The 21611-nt window shown below is 40.3% G+C and overlaps 1 protein-coding gene across 2 annotated transcripts; it reads left to right on the forward strand.

Annotated features, from left to right (window-relative positions):
* The first annotated feature begins 1206 nt into the window (after positions 1–1206).
* LOC113586730 (cAMP-dependent protein kinase catalytic subunit PRKX-like) lies at positions 1207–21005 on the forward strand. 2 transcript variants are annotated; one of them, XM_027025074.3, is made up of 8 exons: positions 1209–1765; positions 2250–2418; positions 4100–4363; positions 8274–8393; positions 12099–12194; positions 13184–13241; positions 18239–18316; positions 18630–21005. In XM_027025074.3, exons 1-8 carry the CDS (start codon positions 1612–1614, stop codon positions 18753–18755), a joined length of 1065 nt encoding a protein of 354 aa, XP_026880875.1. In that variant the 5' UTR covers positions 1209–1611; the 3' UTR covers positions 18756–21005. The 2 variants fall into 2 exon arrangements, with proteins under 2 accessions (XP_081576911.1, XP_026880875.1); XM_081720785.1 differs by lacking the exon at positions 8274–8393 and having other exon boundaries at positions 1207–1765.
* The last annotated feature ends 606 nt before the right edge of the window (positions 21006–21611 follow it).

Raw genomic sequence — 21611 nt, forward strand, 5'->3', positions numbered from 1 at the left:
GTAGTCAGATTGAGAAGACTGGATTGTAATGCGTTATGCCTTCTCAGACTTTAGTAGAAGATTATTTATATTTATTTATGCATTTGCATCTCCTGAGACAGTTTATTGTCGGTTCCAAAGTTAGCTGATCGCTGGTTTGTGGTTGGTGCTTGGTGGGAATAGAGGTTAGCCTGTTTGTGAATTAAAGATTAGAAATGTGAGTATGTAAGACAATATGAAAACTTTTGGCCAAAAAAAAAGCAAAACTAAACCAGAAAAAAAAAAAAAATGCCTTACAATATTCAGGGAATGTCAGAGGCAGCACCATTATATCAAATGTGGATATTATTATTATAAGAATATATATATGCTTGGAAGGTAAGTAAGTGGGAAGTATAGGAAAAGAAGCTTTTAGTAAAGTCAAATGTACCATAAAAATAACCAAAGTAGCAGTGCCAGATATACCATATAAACCCACTTGCACCAAAACAGATTGGTTTTATAATATAGTTTGATCAGCATAATAATTAAATACGTCATTACACGATTGCCATCAAGATGGTACCTAAGTGATCTAGAAAAATGATGTGTGTCAAATTAACGTTGGAACAGTCTGAGGTGTGAACAGTGTAGATCTCTAACGTACACTCACTGTGTTAACACGGGTGATCTTACTGTGTGTTAATATTCTATTTATATAATATAAATGAGCATGAAAAGTCAATGCATAATTCATGCATTTCAGCAACTGGCCGCTGAATAGCTCTCTAACAAATGGAGCTTATGTTGGAGTTACTGCAGCAAGAAGTGGGGAGGATTTTAAAGAATAAAAGATGAGGGGCTCTCTTAGCGTAGGCCATTAGTAACACTTCACCAGGCATGCACCTCAGTCCTGAGGCGAGACTAGGCCATCCTAGCTCACAGTGGAGCTCACTTACAGCCTTCTCAGGTCATGGCAAAACTACGGGACACAATTGTGTTAAATTTTGTTTTCGTTGGATGTGGAATTATGATATGCCTGCCTTCCTTTTTACCCATGTTGATAGACTAAAATACACAATACTTCTTATTGATCAAGGGGGAATACTATTATGTATTAATTCAATCAAAGAATATTCACGTTAATTTAGTTTTCATTTTGTTGCAGAAAATTAGCTGCGTAAGTGTGCCAATAAAAAGCCAGCCGTGTTTGCAGTGCAGAAGCCCTGGCAGACTCCTCCTTGCCGGACGTCCTGTCTCTTCAGCAGAGGTCCCAAATGGAGCTCAGGCTTCCGACCTGAGGGGAGATATGGACGAGGCTTATTAACCATGAGGCAGGGGTTCGTTTACATTAGATGCGTTGGTTAAGAGGCTCTTTATTTTGCAATAATTTTAAAGACAGCCCAACGCGCAGTGAGGGGTTATTTTGCTCTGGCTTTGTCTTCACGGCTGCAGAAAACAAAACGTCTCTGCCCCACTTGCGCGCACAAGCGCGTTTACATAACCGTAAAGCTGCCCCACGGGCTCCGGCGCGCGGCGACGTGTTTCTTTGATGTTATGGCGAAGCAAGCGTGTGGCGCGAAAAACGAACGGAGGTTTTGCGTTTTACGGTGCTATGGACACAGTTTGTAGTGTTCCGCCATGCGCTAGAAGATGACAGCGGCAACAACATCGACAGGAGGTGGCACAGACTCATCTCGGGATGATAGCAAGAGGACCGCAAACTTACCGGACGGTGCAACCTGCCAGCCCCAGGCCTGCGCCAGAGACTTCTCCTTGGGCATCTTGGAGTCCATTGCCACTGTGGGTGAGTAAATCCAACCCGTAACCAACCTGACAATCTAGTAAATCGATACTCTGAAATGATGCATCTAGTTTAATGTCTATAGTGTACTACCAGAATTTAACCTCCAGCAAAAGGAAGAGGGATAAAGCCACGAGGTACAAAAAAAATATTTCAATTTGGCTTTATGATGACATGGGGAACCCAAGGAGTGAATAGATTGCACATTAAGGTTATAGATCGAGGAACATGGAGCAAGCCTTTACACAGTAGAAGCCTTTGCTCATTCCCTTATTTAGTACTAAATGAAACAAAGATCAAGAGATGCATTTGCATCATGTGAATTGAACCTGACTATGAGATAATTAAAAATAAAACAGTTGTTTTAGAAACAAGTTACAAATTTGCTTCTGGAAGTCCATGCATAAGAAAAAAATATCACTACTGCTGTTTTGACTGGGATGACTGTGGGTGTCATTCATTCAGCTCTTGCTTTATTTCTCTGCAGGCACGGGGACGTTTGGCAGAGTAATATTAGTTCAAGACAGGAGAACTAAGAGCTATTTTGCGCTAAAGTCTATGAAGATAGTGGACCTGATCCAGCTGAAACAGCAGCAACATGTTCATAACGAGAAGGAAGTTCTCATGGAGGTCAACCATCCCTTTATCGTCAAGCTGTGAGTCTCGTTTCTGTCTTTATTTCTTCTTTATGGCCGTTACATTAGAAGCAGCAAAAGGTGGCTTGGTGGGTTCGTAAAGGTGATTCAAAGCAGCAAAGGCTGAATCTTAATAATGTAAAATAAGCCACTATGCTTCTGGCCAATTGGAGCAGGTATTTTCTGGATGAAACAGAGACTTGTATGCATTTGTCACTGTTACCTCTGGGCAGCTCATCGTTTCCTTCCACATTTTAACCTTCGTTCAAGATTTTGAATGTTTTAGGGATGTACAAGAATACTGGTGATTTTGTATAAAATTAATGCTGATTGATCATTATGTTTTGACTTATATTAAGAGCTGGTATGATGTTGAATTAGTTTTTGTTCATATGTTCTGAAACACTTCTTGCTTGTTATGAAACTTATTTCTCAACACTAGTAAAACTGGAGTTAATCTGCACAGTATGCTTAAAGGTTGTTTTTTCTATAATTTGAAAGTATTGTAGATATTAATGCTTAAAGGTATTAAATCTAAAATATCAGCAATAGTGGCATCTTCTCTGGCTCATGGGAAGGAACGGGTCCAAGCACTTTATATGCATGTTCTTAAGATGAGGTGTTGATCTGTGTGCCCCGACTTTGGATTTGAAATAGCACAATGGCCTGTGGGAATAAAGAGCCGATTCTCAGCTTTCTGCTAAAGGTACTTTAACCCAGATCGGATGATGCAAAGACACTCCAGACGCTGGCTCTCTTCCCTATGAATGGTCTGCCAGACGTGGATGTGCTCGGTGATTTGGTTTCAGTTTATTTAGATGCTTTTAGTTTCTGATCTTATCTTCAGCAATGGAAATGTATAAAGCGCTTGATTTAAGCATTTGATTTTATTGATCAAGAATTTTTCACTCTTCTTGTCTGTTTCATATTTCACTGAGATGTGTCCAACTGCTTCCTCTTTTCATGTTTTCAAGTAAGAAAAAGTTATAAACTTAAAAAAATATTATTCCCAATTAGTCATGGGTAGTTGAACATAAAGACAGTAGATAAGAGTTATAAAATCAGGGGTCAATTTAATCTCAACAAACAGGATTAATGGTAGGAGTCCTTCCTGAAAATGTGCTTCACTTAGTCACATGACATAGATTGATGCAGATTGAAGGAAGGAGGTTTGGCACAAGCCACTGCCACTGGCACAAGCTTCTGTATTTTTAGCTTTCAATAAAGCATTGGTCTGCCACTTTTTCTTCAGAGCAGTTCTGAGGATTTCTTGAAACTCTGTTACACATGCTTTGGACATATTCTCAGGTTATTGTCCGACATTGCATTCCAGAAAACGTTAGGCAAAATGAACTTTACTTAGTCTCTGAGCATTGCTGCATAGCAACACATCAGAGCAGAAGCCACTGAGCTGGACTTTGGTGGTTCTTTATGAGTGCCTGTACATCTCAACATGTCTAAAGTCAAGCCATTGATCAAAGAGTTCCTTCTGCCCAAATTAAAACTCTTGCAAAACTGCATCTAGGCACTGTAGGACACTATAAACCTCAGACAGCCTCTCCTTTGAATCTTGTAGTTAACATTGCCTCTGTCCACTCCATCTGCATGTACTAGAAGCCTTGGTAACATGTAGGTCAGGGTTAAGAGTTGAAGATCCTGAGGAACCTTCTGATGCTTCGGGGCTTGTATCCCGAATGCTCAGGTTTTGGACGTGGCATGACGAACGCTGTCTTTTCATGCTGATGGAGTATGTGCCGGGTGGTGAGCTCTTCACCTGTCTGCGGAGCAGGGGCAAGTTTGCCAACGACACGGCCCTCTTCTTCTCCACCGAGATCGTGTGCGCACTCGAGTACCTTCACTCCAAGGACATCGTTTACAGGGACCTGAAGCCAGAAAACGTCCTCCTGGACCGGGAAGGTCACATCAAGCTCACTGACTTTGGCTTTGCCAAGAAAGTGGTCGACAGGTAGGGGACGATTTAAGCGTTGTTATCATAACTAGGAATAAGGGACCTAGAAAACATGTAGCTTTAATGCACTCTTACCAGTGATTGATTTGTCTGTTTCCATTAGTTGAAGCATTTAAAAATGGTATGCAGAGATTAGAATACACCTTGCTCCTCTGAGCACACAATATTCATATACAGTGTGGCTTGCAAATACTGTTCTAAAGAAAATTACGAATTTATTTTGCCAGAAGTTCTCCACTGATGTTGAATGGGTGCTCGCATGTTAAAGCTTATGTAAGACTGTTCTCAGCTAGTACTGAGAGCTTTGTTGGATTTTGACCAGTGCTTCATCAAATTTCTGTTCCGCTTCTTTTTTTTAAATTAAAAACTTACTGAATGTTAAATATAACACTCTAGTGTCTACACTTAATATTATACAAACATGTTGATGCTTTATAATAGATTCCCTGGAATTTTAATATATAGTGATGTCATTATTGATTTATTTAATTTTCACTGTTAATTCTGTTTTAGATTTTGGAATTCAGTCAGGTTTGTAGAGACAGAGCCATGTAAGCCCGTGTGTCTTTAATTTAACTGAAGCATCTGTTTCAGTACCATTAGCTAGATCAAAATCATTATGCATCCTATCACAAGCTAAAAGGGGAAAAAAAACATTGGTTTCCAAAATGGATGCTTAGTGCATCGGAACACTGCAGACATGTAAGAGCAAATGTGTCCCATGGGAAACATGGGCAAATATTTCATGCAACAACCATAATGAAAATGACACCTCAAACACATAACAGAGTATATATAACAGTGTGTGTGTGTGTGTGTGTGTGTGTGTGTGTGTGTGTGTATATATGTATATATATATATATATATATATATATATATATATATATATATATATATATATATATATATATATATATAAACTGCAATTTTTTAGAGGTCAATTCATTCAGTTACTGTGGTAAAAAAAAACAAAAACACTGAATCCATTTCTAATTGTTAGTTGCCCTGGAAAATCAACCTTGGTCATTTGTTTGAACATCACGTAGTGAATAAACAATGCCCCCCAATGGCTATGACATGTAGTGCCTCTGCTGTCTGAAGGAAATACCAGTGGTGCAGAAGTAGTCAGACTGAATACAGATTAGGGGTGGATAGGGTCTGGATATTCACCTGCAATTTAGCATTTCAATGTAACATTTTTAACAAAAGAGCACGAAACAGTTATTACAGTTTAAATAGCAATATCCCTCTTTACTAGTATAACCCAGGGCAGGCTTTACTAATTATAACAGCAAACACAATTTTGAATACATTTGGGTTTATTACACAGATAACTCTGAAAAAGCTTTTTTCTTTATTTGTTGTGGCTGAATAATAAATAACAATCTTATCATGAACTTGTAACAGGAGATTTGAACAGGGCCATTTTAAAATATGACCTAATTGGATTGGAAACCCAGAATCATTTATCAGTAGCTGGGGGGGGGGAATGACCAGATGTCTGCTGAGTATTTTATCACTTTGATAGCAGGAATAATCAGGAGCAGAGTGACCACAGCAGTGTGCTCTGTGCTATTGTACTGCATACGTCTGCACTTAATGACCTCTCCAGAGAGAGAGAGAGAGAGAGAGAGAGAGAGAGAGAGAGAGAGCGAGAGAGAGAGAAAAGGGGGTGGGGGTGGGGGTGGGGGGCAAGAGAACAAGAGATAGATGAGTGGGTCAGAGACGGATTGCTCACCAGACCCATCTCTGCACTGGAGTCATTCTCCCTCTGAGAGCCTGGTGTCTTTATAATGCAGCCTGGGACCACTGTCACACTTCAGAGAGAGAGAAACACTTGGTATATAAATTGGAATTCTATATTTGTCCCATATGTGTCCACAAGACACCATCAGCTCTTATTTGTTCCGTGGGGTATGAATATAGAAACCAAAACATGGGGGTGATCCTTTGAGACTACAAAATCAGATCTATTTTTTTATGTATAAACATGTGTGGTTCCACGATAGCCACCAAGCCTCGGTGAGAACCAATACATACATATTTCCTTCAGATCAGCCAAACAACACATCTATTATAGGGCTTATAAGGATATCTTTCCAATCCTGTATATGTCCTTATAAATGCTCACAAATGCCTGTCATCAGTCTGAATGGACAGACAGAGGGAATAAGCCCTCCTACTCAATTAGGGCATGGCTGACTGTGCTCTCTTGCACTCCTTTCTACGGATAGCTTACAGTAGCTGGGATGTATCCAAGCAGCCAGACAGCAATGTCCTAGCCAACTGCACCAGTCAGGAGCCTCAAGACCTGGCATAGTGTAGGCTCAAAAACGTCTCTGAAACGTCACAGCACTCTGCTCCAGTCTGGCAGAGCCATACTGGCGTTAAGCTCGGGTCACCCTACTGAGCACCTCCCCAGGCTCGCAGGACTTCGAGAGTCTGGCCAGCCATCTGCTCGGAGCTGGGAAGAGCCCCAGCCACAGAACTGCAGCACAAATGAGTCTGATGCATTTCAGGTGCCAGCTTTCTGGCTCTGGATGGATAGGGCACTACTATAAAAAAAAAAAAATACACATTCCTATACATTCAAATATACATCTGTATACATTCAAAATTTAATCTGTGTGTAGATTTGTGTGTATCTGTGTGTGTGTGTGTGTGTGTGTGTGTGTGTGTGTGTGTGTGTGTGTATGTATATATAAATAGATAGATATAGATATATAGATATATATAAGAAATGTAGAGATATTCAAAATTGTAATGAAGTACACAGACTTTCCAGAGAAACACTGAAACATTGTTTCAGAGGTCCTTCATCAGCTGGGCAAGAACTTTGTCCAATATGTCCTGTTTCACTGGAACTATAATACATATTCATTCTCTCTCTCTCTCTCTCTCTCTCTCTCTCTCTCTCTCTCTCTCTCTCTCTCTCTCTTTTCTGTGTATATATATATATATATATATATATATATATATATATATATATATATATATATATATATATATATATGTTCACAAGGTTTCCAGAGCCTTGCCACTAGAAACAACAAATCTTTCTAATTCTGAGGGTCTGAAGGTGTTTAACAACCCAATCAGCAATCCTCTTGGTTTCTCCAAAATAAGGCTGATTTCATCTCTTGGTTTCTCCAGTATAAAGATCTCTTGCAAGTAATACAGTAGATATCTCCCGTAGTAATGCATGACGAGTAATGGTTAATGACAATTGATCCTTTTGTGCCAGTTATTTTAGTGGCTGTGTTAATAAATGTATACGTAGCACGTCTGGAGCGGCTACAGTACCACAGTTGTTATCTGAATGGTCATTTATCTCGCTCTTGACGAGCACGTCTTAGAGGAGGAGTAGTGGAGGATCCTTAAAAAGGGATGTGGTCTCTGCATCGTCCTGGAGGATTCTGAAGTGTTTAAGTATAATATCAGCCGCTGTTTTATTTGTAGGATAAGTCAGCAGCAAAGGAATTCTTGTTGTCTGAACAGTAGGACAATGGGTCCATAGATCAGTGCGTCCACTGTCTAAACAGGTAAAACACAAGCAAAAGCATCATCTATGACTTCCTTTAGAAACCCACAGTTATGAAAATATTCACAAATTTTCATACATTCCTGGAGGACATATTTAGGTTTATAATAGATACATGATTATATACCATTCGTGTTAGTCATTTATTCTTTCAGTGTTGGCAGTGCTGTGAAGCGTGTGTGCTGATTTTAGTGTCAGCCACTCCAGTGTGTGAATGTGAGGCAAATACAGTGATATGACATCAGCTACAAAAATGTGCGTGTGTGTGTGTGTGTGTGGGGGGGGTGTTGGTGTGTGTGTGTGTGTGTGGGGGGGTGTTGGTGTGTGTGTGTGTGTGTGTGTGTGTGTGTGTGTGTGTGCATGCAGGACATGTACATTGTGTGGAACTCCAGAGTACCTGGCCCCTGAAGTCATCCAGGGCAAAGGTCACGGCCTTGCTGTGGACTGGTGGGCGCTGGGTGTCCTCATCTTTGAGATGCTGTCTGGGTGAGTGCATGTCCTGTATCTACCAGTCACTTCATTTAAACATATCCAGAAAATTGGAATGATCATTGGCTATTTTTCTGCAGCACCGGTGCCTCTGAAGCTGTAAGATAATTTGTCCAAAATCTAAGTACTGCCTGTTCAGTAACACTTCGATCTGATAGTACTCTTCTCTCCAGTCTCACTAAACAGGCATCCTTGAAAGAGAAAAACCTGATTGTTGCTGATGCTTCTGTAATTGCAATTAAGCAGCGTTGGTTTGTGAAACACTCACCTTGCCTGTTCTCACTCACATGACCCACACCACTGCTGCACACACTGCCAAATGGATCACGCTTCACGCTGCAACAAATGCGCTCACCTTTTCTCTATGAGGTGACAGGCCTGCATGCTGCCATAACAGTCTAATCTAACTGTCAGCACTCTGCCCTCCTGGCAATGGAACTGTCACAGCGGTATTGGCTCTCTGATGTCAGACGTTCAAGGCAACACTGGACTGGCTGGCACTCAATATGGGACACAGTCGTCTTGATGCTATTTACTAGCCGCAACTGTCTACAGCTGAGCGATATTGACTTCAGATTGCATGTGTAAGTCATAATGGCAGTGACAGTGACTACTACTACAACAAATGTTTTGAACAGGTTCCATAAAATATGAGAACTCAAAGTGAGAAAATTTTATTCGGGCCGAGTGAGATACCGACTGTGCAAGGTTGTGTGCACATGAGCCACCACTAGGGGTCAACAGAGGTCTTGAAATATGCAACTGTAGCACTAAATTCTGTCTAACATAAAATATACATATAACAACATATATGTATAACAATCACTTTTAAATCAGACACTTTCTTACCTACTATTTTCATCATTTGTATCGATGACTACCAACTACTTTGCTCAATAAATATTCATTGTATGTCATGATTAAATAGGAAGCAGAGACTCAAAGCTGGTTGGAGATGAGAATTGGCCTAGATTTGGTTTTTGGTTGATCAGCAAATTAAATCCAGTTGTGTGTCTGAGATGTTTGGGCAGCTGGGCATATCATGTTGCCAATACTAATAAGTTTGGATCTGAGCTGATACTTTAAAAAATAGAGGAACGGTTGTTCTACTGTTCCCCTTTTGCTGTAACTGAAATGATCTATGATATTTTAAGGGCATGCTAACAGCATGAGCCAAAATAAAGAACAATGCATTCACCTCCACAAATATTAATTTGATTCAGTACAGATGTAGGGTTGATAAAGCTACAGAGTAAGCAATGCCTTGAATTTGAGGGAGCTCTTACCTTTTTCTCTGTACATAGAAGTACACCAGATCTGACTCCATCCTACTGTGTGGGTGTAACTGCACTGCACACAACTCTAACCTGCTGTGGGTGTGTAATTGCTCTAGATCAGACTCTAGCGTGCTCTGGGTATAACACTGCTCTGGATCTGACTATCTTACTCTCTACTCCTCTAGTCCTCTGGAGGTCTTGCACATCTGCTGCATGCACTTTTCTCAGGTAGCCCACAATCTCCCAGCCTTCCTGTTTCCAGCTGGGTGTTTGTGTGCGTGGGTAAGTGCATGCGTATATGTGAGTGGTTGCGTGGGTGCATGTATGCGCATGTATACTTCAGGGCAAGCAGTCATGTTATGGTTGGCGTGTGTTCTCTCTCGGAGACTGCGGATAAGGAAGGAAGTTGGGCTTTCTATCGTCTACCGTTTCCTGAGAACACATAGTATGGCCAGCGAGTCAGGCTGGGAACTGACTACCATGTAGCCTGATCCGGGGTTTTCATTTATCTGTGTCCATTTTCCATGGTCAGCAGTAGCCTGCTGTGTTACTGACTGCTTGAAATCCCCTCTGCTGGTTGACAGTTTCACCTTTTGGGATCATAACTTTCTTTACCTCTTTTTGCTGTAAGAAGGCAGACCCCATCCTGACGTGCTTCAGTCTCAGTTAATGCAGTTTGAGGTTGCTAACCTGTTTTCCATAGTGGGGCTCGGGGGGCTGTAAATCAGAGCAGGCTTTGAAGTCCTGACCCCTGCAGGCAAAGCTCCTTTTGCCCCTGTGGCTTTTCTGACCATTCACGAGACCCTTCCGATAGGGAAACGAACATTCCCTGCGAACATTCCCTGCGAACATTCCCTGCGAAAGCCGCCTGCCTCTTTCCAGCTTGTTTTTGCCCCAGGACCCACATCTTCAGGTGCTGATCCGTTCAGCTGTCTCTTCCTGAACAGGTCATTTGCAGCACAGAGGACAAGGGACTGGGATATTGTTTTTTTCAGACTACGTTATATAATGGTTAAACATCTGGGCCACCTGTAAGCCTTCAGTGATGTTTGAGACTGCTCCTTTTAGCTTTTAACCTGCTGAGCTCTGGGGCGCTAGACTGCAGGGAAACGTAATCGCTGGAAAAAACCCACAAAATTACTCTTTGAGCAGTCCATTCATTTGAGGTTTGAGTTTCAAAAGTACTTCTTCTGATGTTCTCATGTCAAAATACAGCATTTATTTGTTGATGTTGGATGGAGAACAACTATGCATATGCACCCTCTGAAGATGTCAGCTCTTATCCCTGTGGAGTTGGTGTTGAGTGAAAAAAATGTTACATAACCATAGTAGCAGTAGGACTACAATACCCAAAGCACTTCAACAGGCCAATCTGTTTTTTCATTAGTGAGAAAAAAACATGAACAGATTGTTGGCTCTCCATGTCTCCATATCACATCCTGTGCACATGTCCATCTGAGGACGTAAGTGCTATGTCACTTAGTCAGGTCACTTTCTAACTACTAACAATTGCTCTGTTTAATCCATCAGTGTTCCATTACATTACATATGCTAGTTAGTTACACTCATTTTCTCATTCTTCATAGCTGACCTAAATTTTAACACAATGCTTTGCTTTGTGTTAAAAAATATTTATATGATGTGTCCTATGTACTCTTTTACATAAGCATATAATACATTGTATTTATATATAATCCAATATATAATTAAAAGTGTGTATTTGGAATACTTTAGAGATGATCAGTGTCCTCAACACATTTTAAACAGTACCAACTTAATTAAACCATTTACATCAATATTCAGTTTTGAAAAAAATTAAAAATTCTCAAACCTGAGCCAAAGGCATGAAACATCTGAAAGGACATTTCAAATTCTGAGAACAGATGATGAGTAAAGATTTTGTGTTCACACTGTAGTTTTGCAGATACAGTTATATGAAGCTACATATTGTGCACAGTCAATACAGGGGAAAAAAGGCACATATGGGATAGTCTGATGGTGATCGATGTTCCATACAGACACCATAACTGTCATCTCTGACAGATCACTCAGCCTTTCTGGGCCCTGTCTGCTTAGGAATACAGCACATGACCTCACACTGATAGCATCCGGTGAATGAGGATCCTCACATGGCCTTGTTGGACTGGGATGGATTGGGATGAACTAAGTTAGACTGGGCCTGAGCCTGAATGTTCTCTCTTTGAGTAGACGATCCACTAGAAACAGCGAACTGATGGCAAGACTCAATTTAAAACCTGCTTTAAGTTGACTTTCCAGCTTCCAGGTTTGGTGGCAGTTTGGTATTGTCTGTGCCATACAGAGCCCAAACCTAACAATGTCTGCAAAGAATTCTAGCTATGTCTTTAAAATCTGTTTAAAATCTCAAAATGAAACAATGCATAAAATGTTTTATTTTCTGTTTAAGGTATCCACCATTCTTTGATGATAATCCTTTTGGGATCTATCAGAAGGTTCTTTCTGCGAAACTGAACTTCCCTCGGCATCTGGATTTCTATGTAAAGTAAGTATACATTAACAACAAAACAAAGACCATTAATATAGCATGCAGTTTTAGACTTGAGCTTTAGAAACAGAAACATTTAGAATACTTTTTCAGCTTTTTCTCTCCCTCCCTGGGCTGTGACTCTCTCCCTCCCTGGGCTGTGACTCTCCCTCCCTGTGCTGTGACTCTCTCCCTCCCTGTGCTGTGACTCTCTCCCTCCCTGGGCTGTAACTCTCCCTCCCTGTGCTGTGACTCTCTCCCTCCCTGTGCTGTGACTCTCCCTCCCTGTGCTGTGACTCTCTCCCTCCCTGTGCTGTGACTCTCTCCCTCCCTGGCCTGTGACTCTCTCCCTCCCTGTGCTGTGACTCTCTCCCTCCCTGGGCTGTGACTCTCTCCCTCCCTGTGCTGTGACTCTCTCCCTCCCTGGGCTGTAACTCTCCCTCCCTGTGCTGTAACTCTCCCTCCCTGTGCTGTAACTCTCCCTCCCTGTGCTGTGACTCTCTCCCTCCCTGTGCTGTGACTCTCTCCCTCCCTGGCCTGTGACTCTCTCCCTCCCTGTGCTGTGACTCTCTCCCTCCCTGGGCTGTGACTCTCTCCCTCCCTGGCCTGTGACTCTCTCCCTCCCTGGCCTGTGACTCTCTCCCTTTCATTTCTTTCTGTAGTGTACAAAAAATATTGTACCTGGATACACAAAATGATAAAACTGCACACACTCTAACTTTCTAACTCTCTAACTCTAACTCTCAAGCTAACTTTCATATGTAATTCTATTAACTTTACAGCATATATCAGGCTCCACACATAACCTTTGCAAGATTACAAACAATATTTCAGTGAATAAATAGATTTATGTTTAAATTGGTACGTTCTAATTTAGGTCTTATAGCAAGTGTCCTTATCATTAAGAGAACCTGATTTCAGAATGCTTTCTGAACGATGTCATGGGAAGAAAAAAAACCAGTGAGTAATGGTAAAACTTTAAACTTCCCGCTTTATGTTGAATCTAGAGACCTCATTAAGAAGCTCCTAGTCGTTGACCGAGCAAAGCGCCTGGGAAACCTGAGGGTAAGGATCCAAGCCTTCACATCTCCATGCTTGGAGGCATCCACACTCACACCATCCCCAAGCTTTCACATGTCAGGATTAAAAAATCCCCAAAAGCACCATATATTCCACTTAGTCACCAGGAAGGAAAGATACAGATATATTTGTGTCCCTAATGAAATCTGAAACTAATGTGAAATCGTCTAAGCAAAGTGGTTCTAATTATAATCTTTATCAGCAAGTCAGTGGTTTCCTCACGCTGTCCTGGGTGGCCGATATTGGCACATGGGGTTGGCACAGCAATAGCGTAAGCTTCACTGTGCTGGCAGTAAAGGTTTGGTTCACCACTACAGAGAGGACTAAATGGGAGGCTTTTATTTTGTAGAGCGTGTTAAATATAGCCAGCAAACCCACAAAGCCGCACTGCCTCTGATCTCCCCCTCCATGTGTCTTAATGAGCTCCAGCAGGTTGGAGGTTAGTGCCACTTAACCCTTTACTCACCCCACACTCCACACCCAAGCTTGGCATTCTCCACCCATGGAATTTTACAAGGTGGGGGGGGGGGGGGGGGGGGGGGGGGCAATAAAAAGTACAGAATGTAATGGCAGAATGTAATGGTGGGTCAGAGCTCAAATGAACACTGCTGTTGTTTGCTCTGAAAAATACTCCTTTGTTGTGGTTGCTATTGTTGACTTTGGGTTAGGCTCCATGATTTTCACTAAAGCCTAGTCTAATGCCACCCTGACCGAATATTTTCTGACTAGGGTCAGATCAGCAGCTCATTTTGACCTTCCAGTTCCAAGTCCATGGACTACCAGAAGCTTATTTGTCCTTCGTTTCCAGAAGTTCTACATTTTTTGCTGCTTCCTGACACCTCTTAAAATCCACACTAATGGGTCTTTTTTTCATGTCAGTGATTGGATTCACCTTCTCTTTGAGAGCTACACTGGTGTCAGGTTAAATGAATGTAGCACTTAACAAGTGGAATTGTTTATTTTAGGAGCTGTTTGTAATTGGTTTACACCATCTCTTAAATGGCCTTAAAGATATAATCCAAAGTATACTTGTGCTACCTCTCTCAGTGACTGTATGGCAGATCATTCATTTCCTCCTAATCTTCTGTCATTTTGGTTTAATGTTTTTTACATACCTGTATATAGGCTTATCCAAAAGGTATTGACAGAGGATTATATAAAACCTCAACGCAATCATCTTGATCATTATTTAAACTGGGACAATTTCTTTCTAATGTCCTCCAGTATACGTATATTCTTTGTATCTATGTTAAAAGCTAACTGAATAATACCGGGGTCAATAAAAGGATTCAGTACTTCTAGTGTTTTGACTGTCAGAGTCAAATTCAGAGTTGAATATGGAATACGAAAGTGACAATAATAATAATAATAATAATAATAATAATAAAAATGCTAATAATAGATTGAACAAGTTAAAGTTTCTCAAATGGTTTAGTGGGTCAACTTCATGTACCCATAGTCACAATCAAAATCTCTCATATGTTACCTTATGAGGCACAAACTTGGAACCTGTTTTCCGAGGGCCTAGAGAATGAATTGTATTTAAGCACACTGGCCGGACAAGACAGTATTTTCTCACACTTAAGCTCTTAAAAACTAAACTGTTTTAAGGGATACCAGCTGAAAATTGCCAGACAGAAGTGGCTGAACTATCCTGTGTGTGCTGCTCATAACTGCGGCTGTCTGGTCATTGTGGGGAACAGGGCTTCAATCTACTACTAGCATTTGTCTCTAGTTAGCACTGACACATTTCTGGGTCTGTCCAGTGCAAAGTAACAACCTAGAGCAGCTTCTTTCCCATCTGTTTGTTTTAACAACTGCTTCGCAGAATAAGTGTCCCTTAACTGCTGTGAACACTTTGTTGACCTGAAAATCAGTCCTCCCAAAAGGTTTTGGTTTAAAGTTAATTTTATAAAACGAAAGTAACAAAGTAACAAACGAAACAAAATGATAAGCTAATTTCAAAATCATCCTTGTCTTTATTACAGGATAAAATATACAAAAAAAACCCAGGAAAAGAGGAAAAAATATAAGATAGTGTAGAACAAAAATAAAAGACACTTCAAATTTGTTAAACCATGTGCATGTTTGACCTGTAGAAAAACAAAAACTACTACTACTACTAATACTACTATTACTAATACTACTGCAAAGAAAAAGAAGAATTATCATTAAAGTTTTCTCATCAGTATTCATTGTTGTGGAAATTGTAATGTTCCTACAGAAACACAGCAAATGTGCTGATTTACATGCTATTACAAAAGTAATCAAACTGCTGATGTAAGAATTTTAACAGAAATGTCTAAGATTTCATTATTGTCAAACTTATCCACCCTGTTAATGATGTAGTAGAGCAGTGGAAAAGATGAACATTGTGTGCAGATTCCAAAGGGCTGCTATTATATCAGAAGTGTACTGGGCCAACTCTAGGCTCGGTTCACTTGTATGAAGTAATAAGTCATCATGTTGAAACTCTGGAGACAACGCCCAATAAATTAACTTAGTCCCTCACCAGATATGCAGAATTCTTGCAAAGAATTGTTCAACTTTTTCCTTGTTGATCAGTTACGTGTGTTAACACAGCTCTTTGATGGCCCTATGCAACTATAGCATATACAGAGATGACAGCCAATTTGAAAGATATTCTTTTACAATTACAGTGACATAATTCATCAGTTATGAGCTAAATTGACTAGTTGAACTTAATCACTGATCTCAAGGTGCCACACAAAGTATAAATGTCTTATTTTCATCTCCAACACTGCCTGTGTGAATGACCTTATGCCAGTCTATAAAAGGCAGCTAAAATATACTGATCTTGACAGGTGTTTAATTTCTGTACTAATATGTAAGCAGACAGCACTGGCCAACAGCACTAGCCAACAGTGCTGCAGGCTTTTTGCTTTTGTAACAAGAAAAATGTATTCCTGTGAGAAAGGTTGTTTTTTCCAGGCTCTTCACACTGTTGCCAATTAGAAGCCTAGACAGAAGCAGTGCTACTGTTTCATTTCAGCTTGAAATATGTTGAGTTTATTGGCACAATGGATATTTTCAGGTATGAGATATTTCTGGTCAGCCACTGCCCCCACATACCGCAAGCTTCTGCAGTGCAAGTTAGACATGAACCCAGGACACAAAGAGACTGAGCCTGTGTGCTTGTGTGTGGTCTTTCTATTGGTTTTTTTCATGTCTCTAGGAAGAAGCAGTCCTCAGACTGCTGCACCGTGCTTTCCCATGCGCAGATATTGCAGAGTGTTTATACAGTTTGGCTAGTGTGTGGAGGTGATTCCAATAGCAGCTGTGTTAACACAGAGCTCCCCCCTTAGCTCCCTCTCTAACCACACAGTATCATAAGAAACCAGTTGACCCAGTAGAACAGAATGATGCATCATCATCTCTACTGGACAACATGTGTTTATTTAACAACAGAACATCTGCTTGCATCTCATGTTTCTCCACTCTGTCCCCTGTTGCTGAGGTTATCCCCCCCAGAGAATCCACACCCAATCGATTTTGTCTGCACATGACGCATGACTTTGCCTTAGAAGTCTGTTTAATACTTTTTTTAAATACATTGTTCCATAAACATGTGCGGACAAACTCCGGCACATGATTCATTCTGTACTTCATTCACATGAATCTGTATTGGTTAAGTCTTATTTACAAAAAAACTGATGTGCCCAATGAAACATCAATGCAGAGACATGTCAAGTGCAGTTCTGTCCCATATTACAATTACAATTACATTTACGACATTTAGCAGACACTCTTACCCAGAGCGACTTACAAAAGTGCTTTGTCATTTCCTCATAGAATACATCCTAGTACAGTGCAGTAGGTTAGAATCAAACATACCAATGAACTAGAATACTGTAGAATACAGAGATGAATGCTGATACCTAGAAGTACAAAATACACAAGGTCTATCTTAAACAATGATGAGTGCTATAAACAATAAGTGCTAGAGTTTGTTAAACAACATAAACAATATCCTACAATAAGTACTAATGTAGTCAGTCAATATGGGAGCAGTGTCAGTTGTCCTTTAAATATTCTGCAAATAGATGGGTCTTCAGTCTGCACTGGAAGACTGCAAGAGACTCTGCTGTCTGGACAGCAAGTGGGAGTTCATTCCACTATCTTGGAGCCAGGACAGAAAATAGTCTCGATGCTTGTCATCCATGAGACCTGAAGCACGGTATTTCAAGCCGAGCCGTACTTGAGGTTCGAAGTACTCGAGGTACGGATCGGGCTTTGACCATTGACCTCATGTATGAAGGGGCTGGTCCGTTTTTGGCTTTGTCCCGCAGTAGGGTTGTCCTCTGTTCGGCCAGCATTTTTGCTGTTGCATGCGTGTCCGCCAACTTGCTGAAACGTGTGGCTGTGGTGAAGCTACGCTGATGGTTGATCCTCCACGTCACTCCACAGGCCTCCTGCGGGCTCACACGGGTTTAGGAGGAAACACAGAAAATCTCAGGCAGATTTAGTTTATTGTTGCCTCATGCTCCTCTCCCAGGAGCTTTCCCCCCGAGACCCGCTGGCTCAGTGAGGAGAAAGGGCAGTCTTTTACAGATGCTAATCAAGCAGGCCACACTTAGTGTATTTCCTATATGCACAGAGGGATTGTTTGGTTTGAAGCTTTGATCAGGACTCTTCAAAGAGGCCCTGTTACCTTTGCTTTCAGCAGACGCTTGCCTCACACGCTTCTGTTTGACGTTCACTGCAACATTTATGTGAATTTGATCTGAGTGCCTGAAGGCTTCAGATCTACAGATGCATTTTTTTAATATAATATCTCTGATCACCACACTGATCCCCACATCCTCTCTGTTTTTACAGTGTATATATTAGGGTGAATGGTAGCAAATTAATGATTATGCAGATTTCAACTGCTAAAATAGGAAACACAAAACACTGAAAACAAACTCCTGGCAATGATGTTGAGATTATTATATGTACTTTGCACTGTTTTGGACTGCAAGAGTGGAGCAGAAGATGTGAAGAAACACAGATGGTTCAGATCTGTAGACTGGGATATGGTGCCACAGAGAAGACTCAAGGTAAAACCCTTTGCTATGTACTTTTCTCTGATCAGTTACATCTGTGCATCTGTGCAACACTATAAGAATATAGGTTCTGATGCTGTGACTCATCCCTCAGACCCTATAATTCCCCAGTATATCTTCACGCTTTCAAAAGGTCATGACTGTTGAAAATGCAGGTGTCACAGCTAAATAGTGATAGGCTCATCTGGTGGATCTTTTGTGATGGTGTACTTTCCCTGATCTGGTAGGATAAGACACAGGCACTGAAACTGGGTCTTTGTACCTTTTCTTTCCCTCTACGGTCCACCGTGCTCTTTCTCTCTATCAGCCAACTATAATTCCTGAAGTTGCACATGACGGTGATTCGTCAAACTTTGACACCTACCCTGAAGAGAAACGGAAAAAAGAGCCTGTTGTGTCTCCAAAAGACTTGGAACTTTTTAAGAACTTTTGAGTATGAATATGAAGTAAAATTTATTTGATAATCATTTTGCATCTTTTCACCTGACCCAGTATTGTTCTGTGTTGTCTATAGACTTGTAATGTACTTAAATATATGCACTGGTTAAATCTTTGTTATGCAAATGCACATAACCTATATAGTATGTTATTGCAAGTGCTTCCTTTCATATCATATCTCTTAGTTCTCTGGGAAATTATTATGCAACATAAGCTATGCAGTTTAACTTCATGGTAAAAATTGATCTGTCTGAAATTGTAAGTGCATCTCTAAAGCTGTAATTGTATGTATATGATGCAAATAGGATCAAAGTGGTAGCTGCTTCTTCATTTGTCTGACATTATGATGCTTGGTTGTGTGATAAAGGCTACATATGCCATTTTACAAAACAACTTTGACTGGAGTGCTTTACTAAGATTAGTAGGTATTGTTCCCTAACCACCCAGAATTCACTAGCAGGTCATCTCTTTGTAGCATCTCTCTGGCTACAAATTTTAGAATTATAATGTTTATATATGGATGGGTCTTTGTGTTGACAGCGTGGGCATGGAAGGACTGCCATCTTTTAAAAGCTAGGATAACATCAACGGGCTCAATTTTAAAACGCACAGACATGAACAAACGGCATAAGTCTTTATGAAGCAACCAAGACTGAAAATGTCCAAATAACGATATTTATTGGGTCCATGCCACTGTATTAACGTAATATTTTAAATATATCATGCTTATAGGCATGCATTGAGCCAAGACTGACTTATGCCAAACAATGTACAAAACTAATGTTCTGCTTTAAATGTTTTTGTATGTTCCAACATGAACCTTCATTCACAATTCTCCTATTTGCCAACATGGGTTGAATTGCATGCAGACTTATTTTTAGGATGATGGAAGCAGTTCTGGTAGTGACAATTGCAGTCAATTATCTGTTTTGGCTGAAGGGCAATTGTGGTGTGCCTCCTCCTCCCATCCATTAAATACATACAGATTTTTCTTTAAGCCCAGTGCTTTGTGCTTCCTAAGAACTAAATGTATTTCCAAAAAAAATATGCTTTGTTTTCACCTAAAATCTTTTGAAAAACTCATCATCCCCTCAGAAACTTTACTTGGCAGGAGTCATAGTAGAATAACACGTCTGCCTAAACGTGTGTGTGTGTGCGTGTGTGTCTCTCTCCCTGGTTGATAGGTATTATTGTATTTTTACTCACAATGCAATAATTTGTGGCAGGTATGTATTGCACAGCTGTAAGATGTAGAGCCAACTCTGGTTTAAAATTAACATCACATTGCATCTGGTCTAACTCTTGCGTGTGTGTGTGTGTGTGTGTGTGTGTGTGTGTGTGTGTGTGTGTGTGTGTGTTAGCATTTTATGTGGAAAGCCTTTCACTTTGCCCTTTCACAGAGGACATATTCTTTGTGACTTTAAAGTGAGTTTAGTGATGTGTGAGAATCGTATCAAATCAATAGCGGAGCTTTGCTATACTTCTGCTATGACTGCAGTGTTCCTTCAGCCTGCTAAACAGGCTAATGCTAATGCTAACACAACTCATTCATGTCACAATTCATTGTGCCTCTTACTTTTGGAATCTCATCGTTCTATTTGCATGTGTTAAAGTAAAAATTATCTTCTGCTTAATGTTGGCTTCTTAATATGACCTTTGCTTATTTCAGTGAATTTTTAATAGTTATTTCATTTATTATTACAGTTTTATTATCACTCTGTTTGATTTCTATAAATCTGTGGGTAGCACATAATGCTCAGAATTTCTAGAATTTATTCTAGAATAATTAATTGTTTATTATTACTTGTTGATGTTAACACTGTGTGAAGGATTGCTTCAATGGCAGCTGGACTTCACCTCTTTCCAAGATATCCTACTGACTGTGAAGTGAGCCCAGGGGTCCAAAGTAGCCTAGTTCAGGCTAGTCTGCCACAGCACCAGCATGTGCTGGCCTTACTGGTACTCCTACATGACCAACCATTACCAGGAGACAAATGCAAAGGTTTACAATTGATTGAATATAAATACAGTTTCTGTTCATGGTTGGTTGTAGTTTTGAAACTTTTTTTTTTTCAAGAAGTATGGAGCATGTGCTTGGAGCAAGCCTTCGTGCAATGTTATGTAATCAAAAAATAACCGATTATTTGGAAACCTTCCTTAGGACTTCTCCATGTAATGTAGCTCTTGACAATTGGAATGGTGCTAGATGAAACTTCATTAAAGAGTAGCATCTTATTGTGATAAATTGTGTTCATTTGATTGAATCCATTGTTTGTTTGTTTTTCGGGGGGGGGGGGGCTCATGAGTGAATGTATTTATCTGAAAACACGCTCAAAACTGATGGACTCTGTATAGTGGATAGACTTCTTAAAACTGGGCATATGCTTGGTGAATGTCCCTGTCTTATAGTGCTTTTCTGCTGCACAAGAATTACAGGAAAAAGAAAGTTCAGTTCAAGTTTCTTATTTTTGCAATATCTTGGCCATATTCAATTTTGCACATAATTTCTAAAAATTGCATAATATATTTTATATGATTTGTCATAAACAACAGTAAAAGTGCTGAATTCCATTTAGTTATTATTTATTTATTAAGCAGAAGTTCAAGTACTATCGTGTTGATTGATAATTAAGTATAAACTGCAAAAGCAGTTTTATGTTTAATTTGTGCTGGCTAACGTTGTGAATGCAGCTATTTTCTTTAATTAATGATGAATTAGAAATACAAAAAGCAGTGCCATGGCCAGTATGACATTACCAGTGCTCGCATAAACACCTTTAAGCACCATCAGTACTGTATGTACCTGGCTCAGACCAGCCCGCTGCTGCCATATTGGCTAGCTCCATGTCTC

Source organism: Electrophorus electricus, chromosome 9 (genome assembly GCF_041902795.1).
Source record: "Electrophorus electricus isolate QZ-2024a chromosome 9, ASM4190279v1, whole genome shotgun sequence".
In the NCBI taxonomy this organism is placed as follows: Eukaryota; Metazoa; Chordata; class Actinopteri; order Gymnotiformes; family Gymnotidae; genus Electrophorus; species Electrophorus electricus.

Excerpts from the sequence above, each read along its gene's own strand:
- LOC113586730 (XM_027025074.3), top strand. The coding sequence starts at position 1,612 with ATGACAGCGGCAACAACATCGACAGGAGGTGGCACAGACTCATCTCGG. Across the intron at positions 12,195-13,183 it reads CATCTGGATTTCTATGTAAA|AGACCTCATTAAGAAGCTCC; the intron begins GTAAGTATACAT and ends TGTTGAATCTAG. Across the intron at positions 13,242-18,238 it reads AGCGCCTGGGAAACCTGAGG|AGTGGAGCAGAAGATGTGAA; the intron begins GTAAGGATCCAA and ends TTGGACTGCAAG.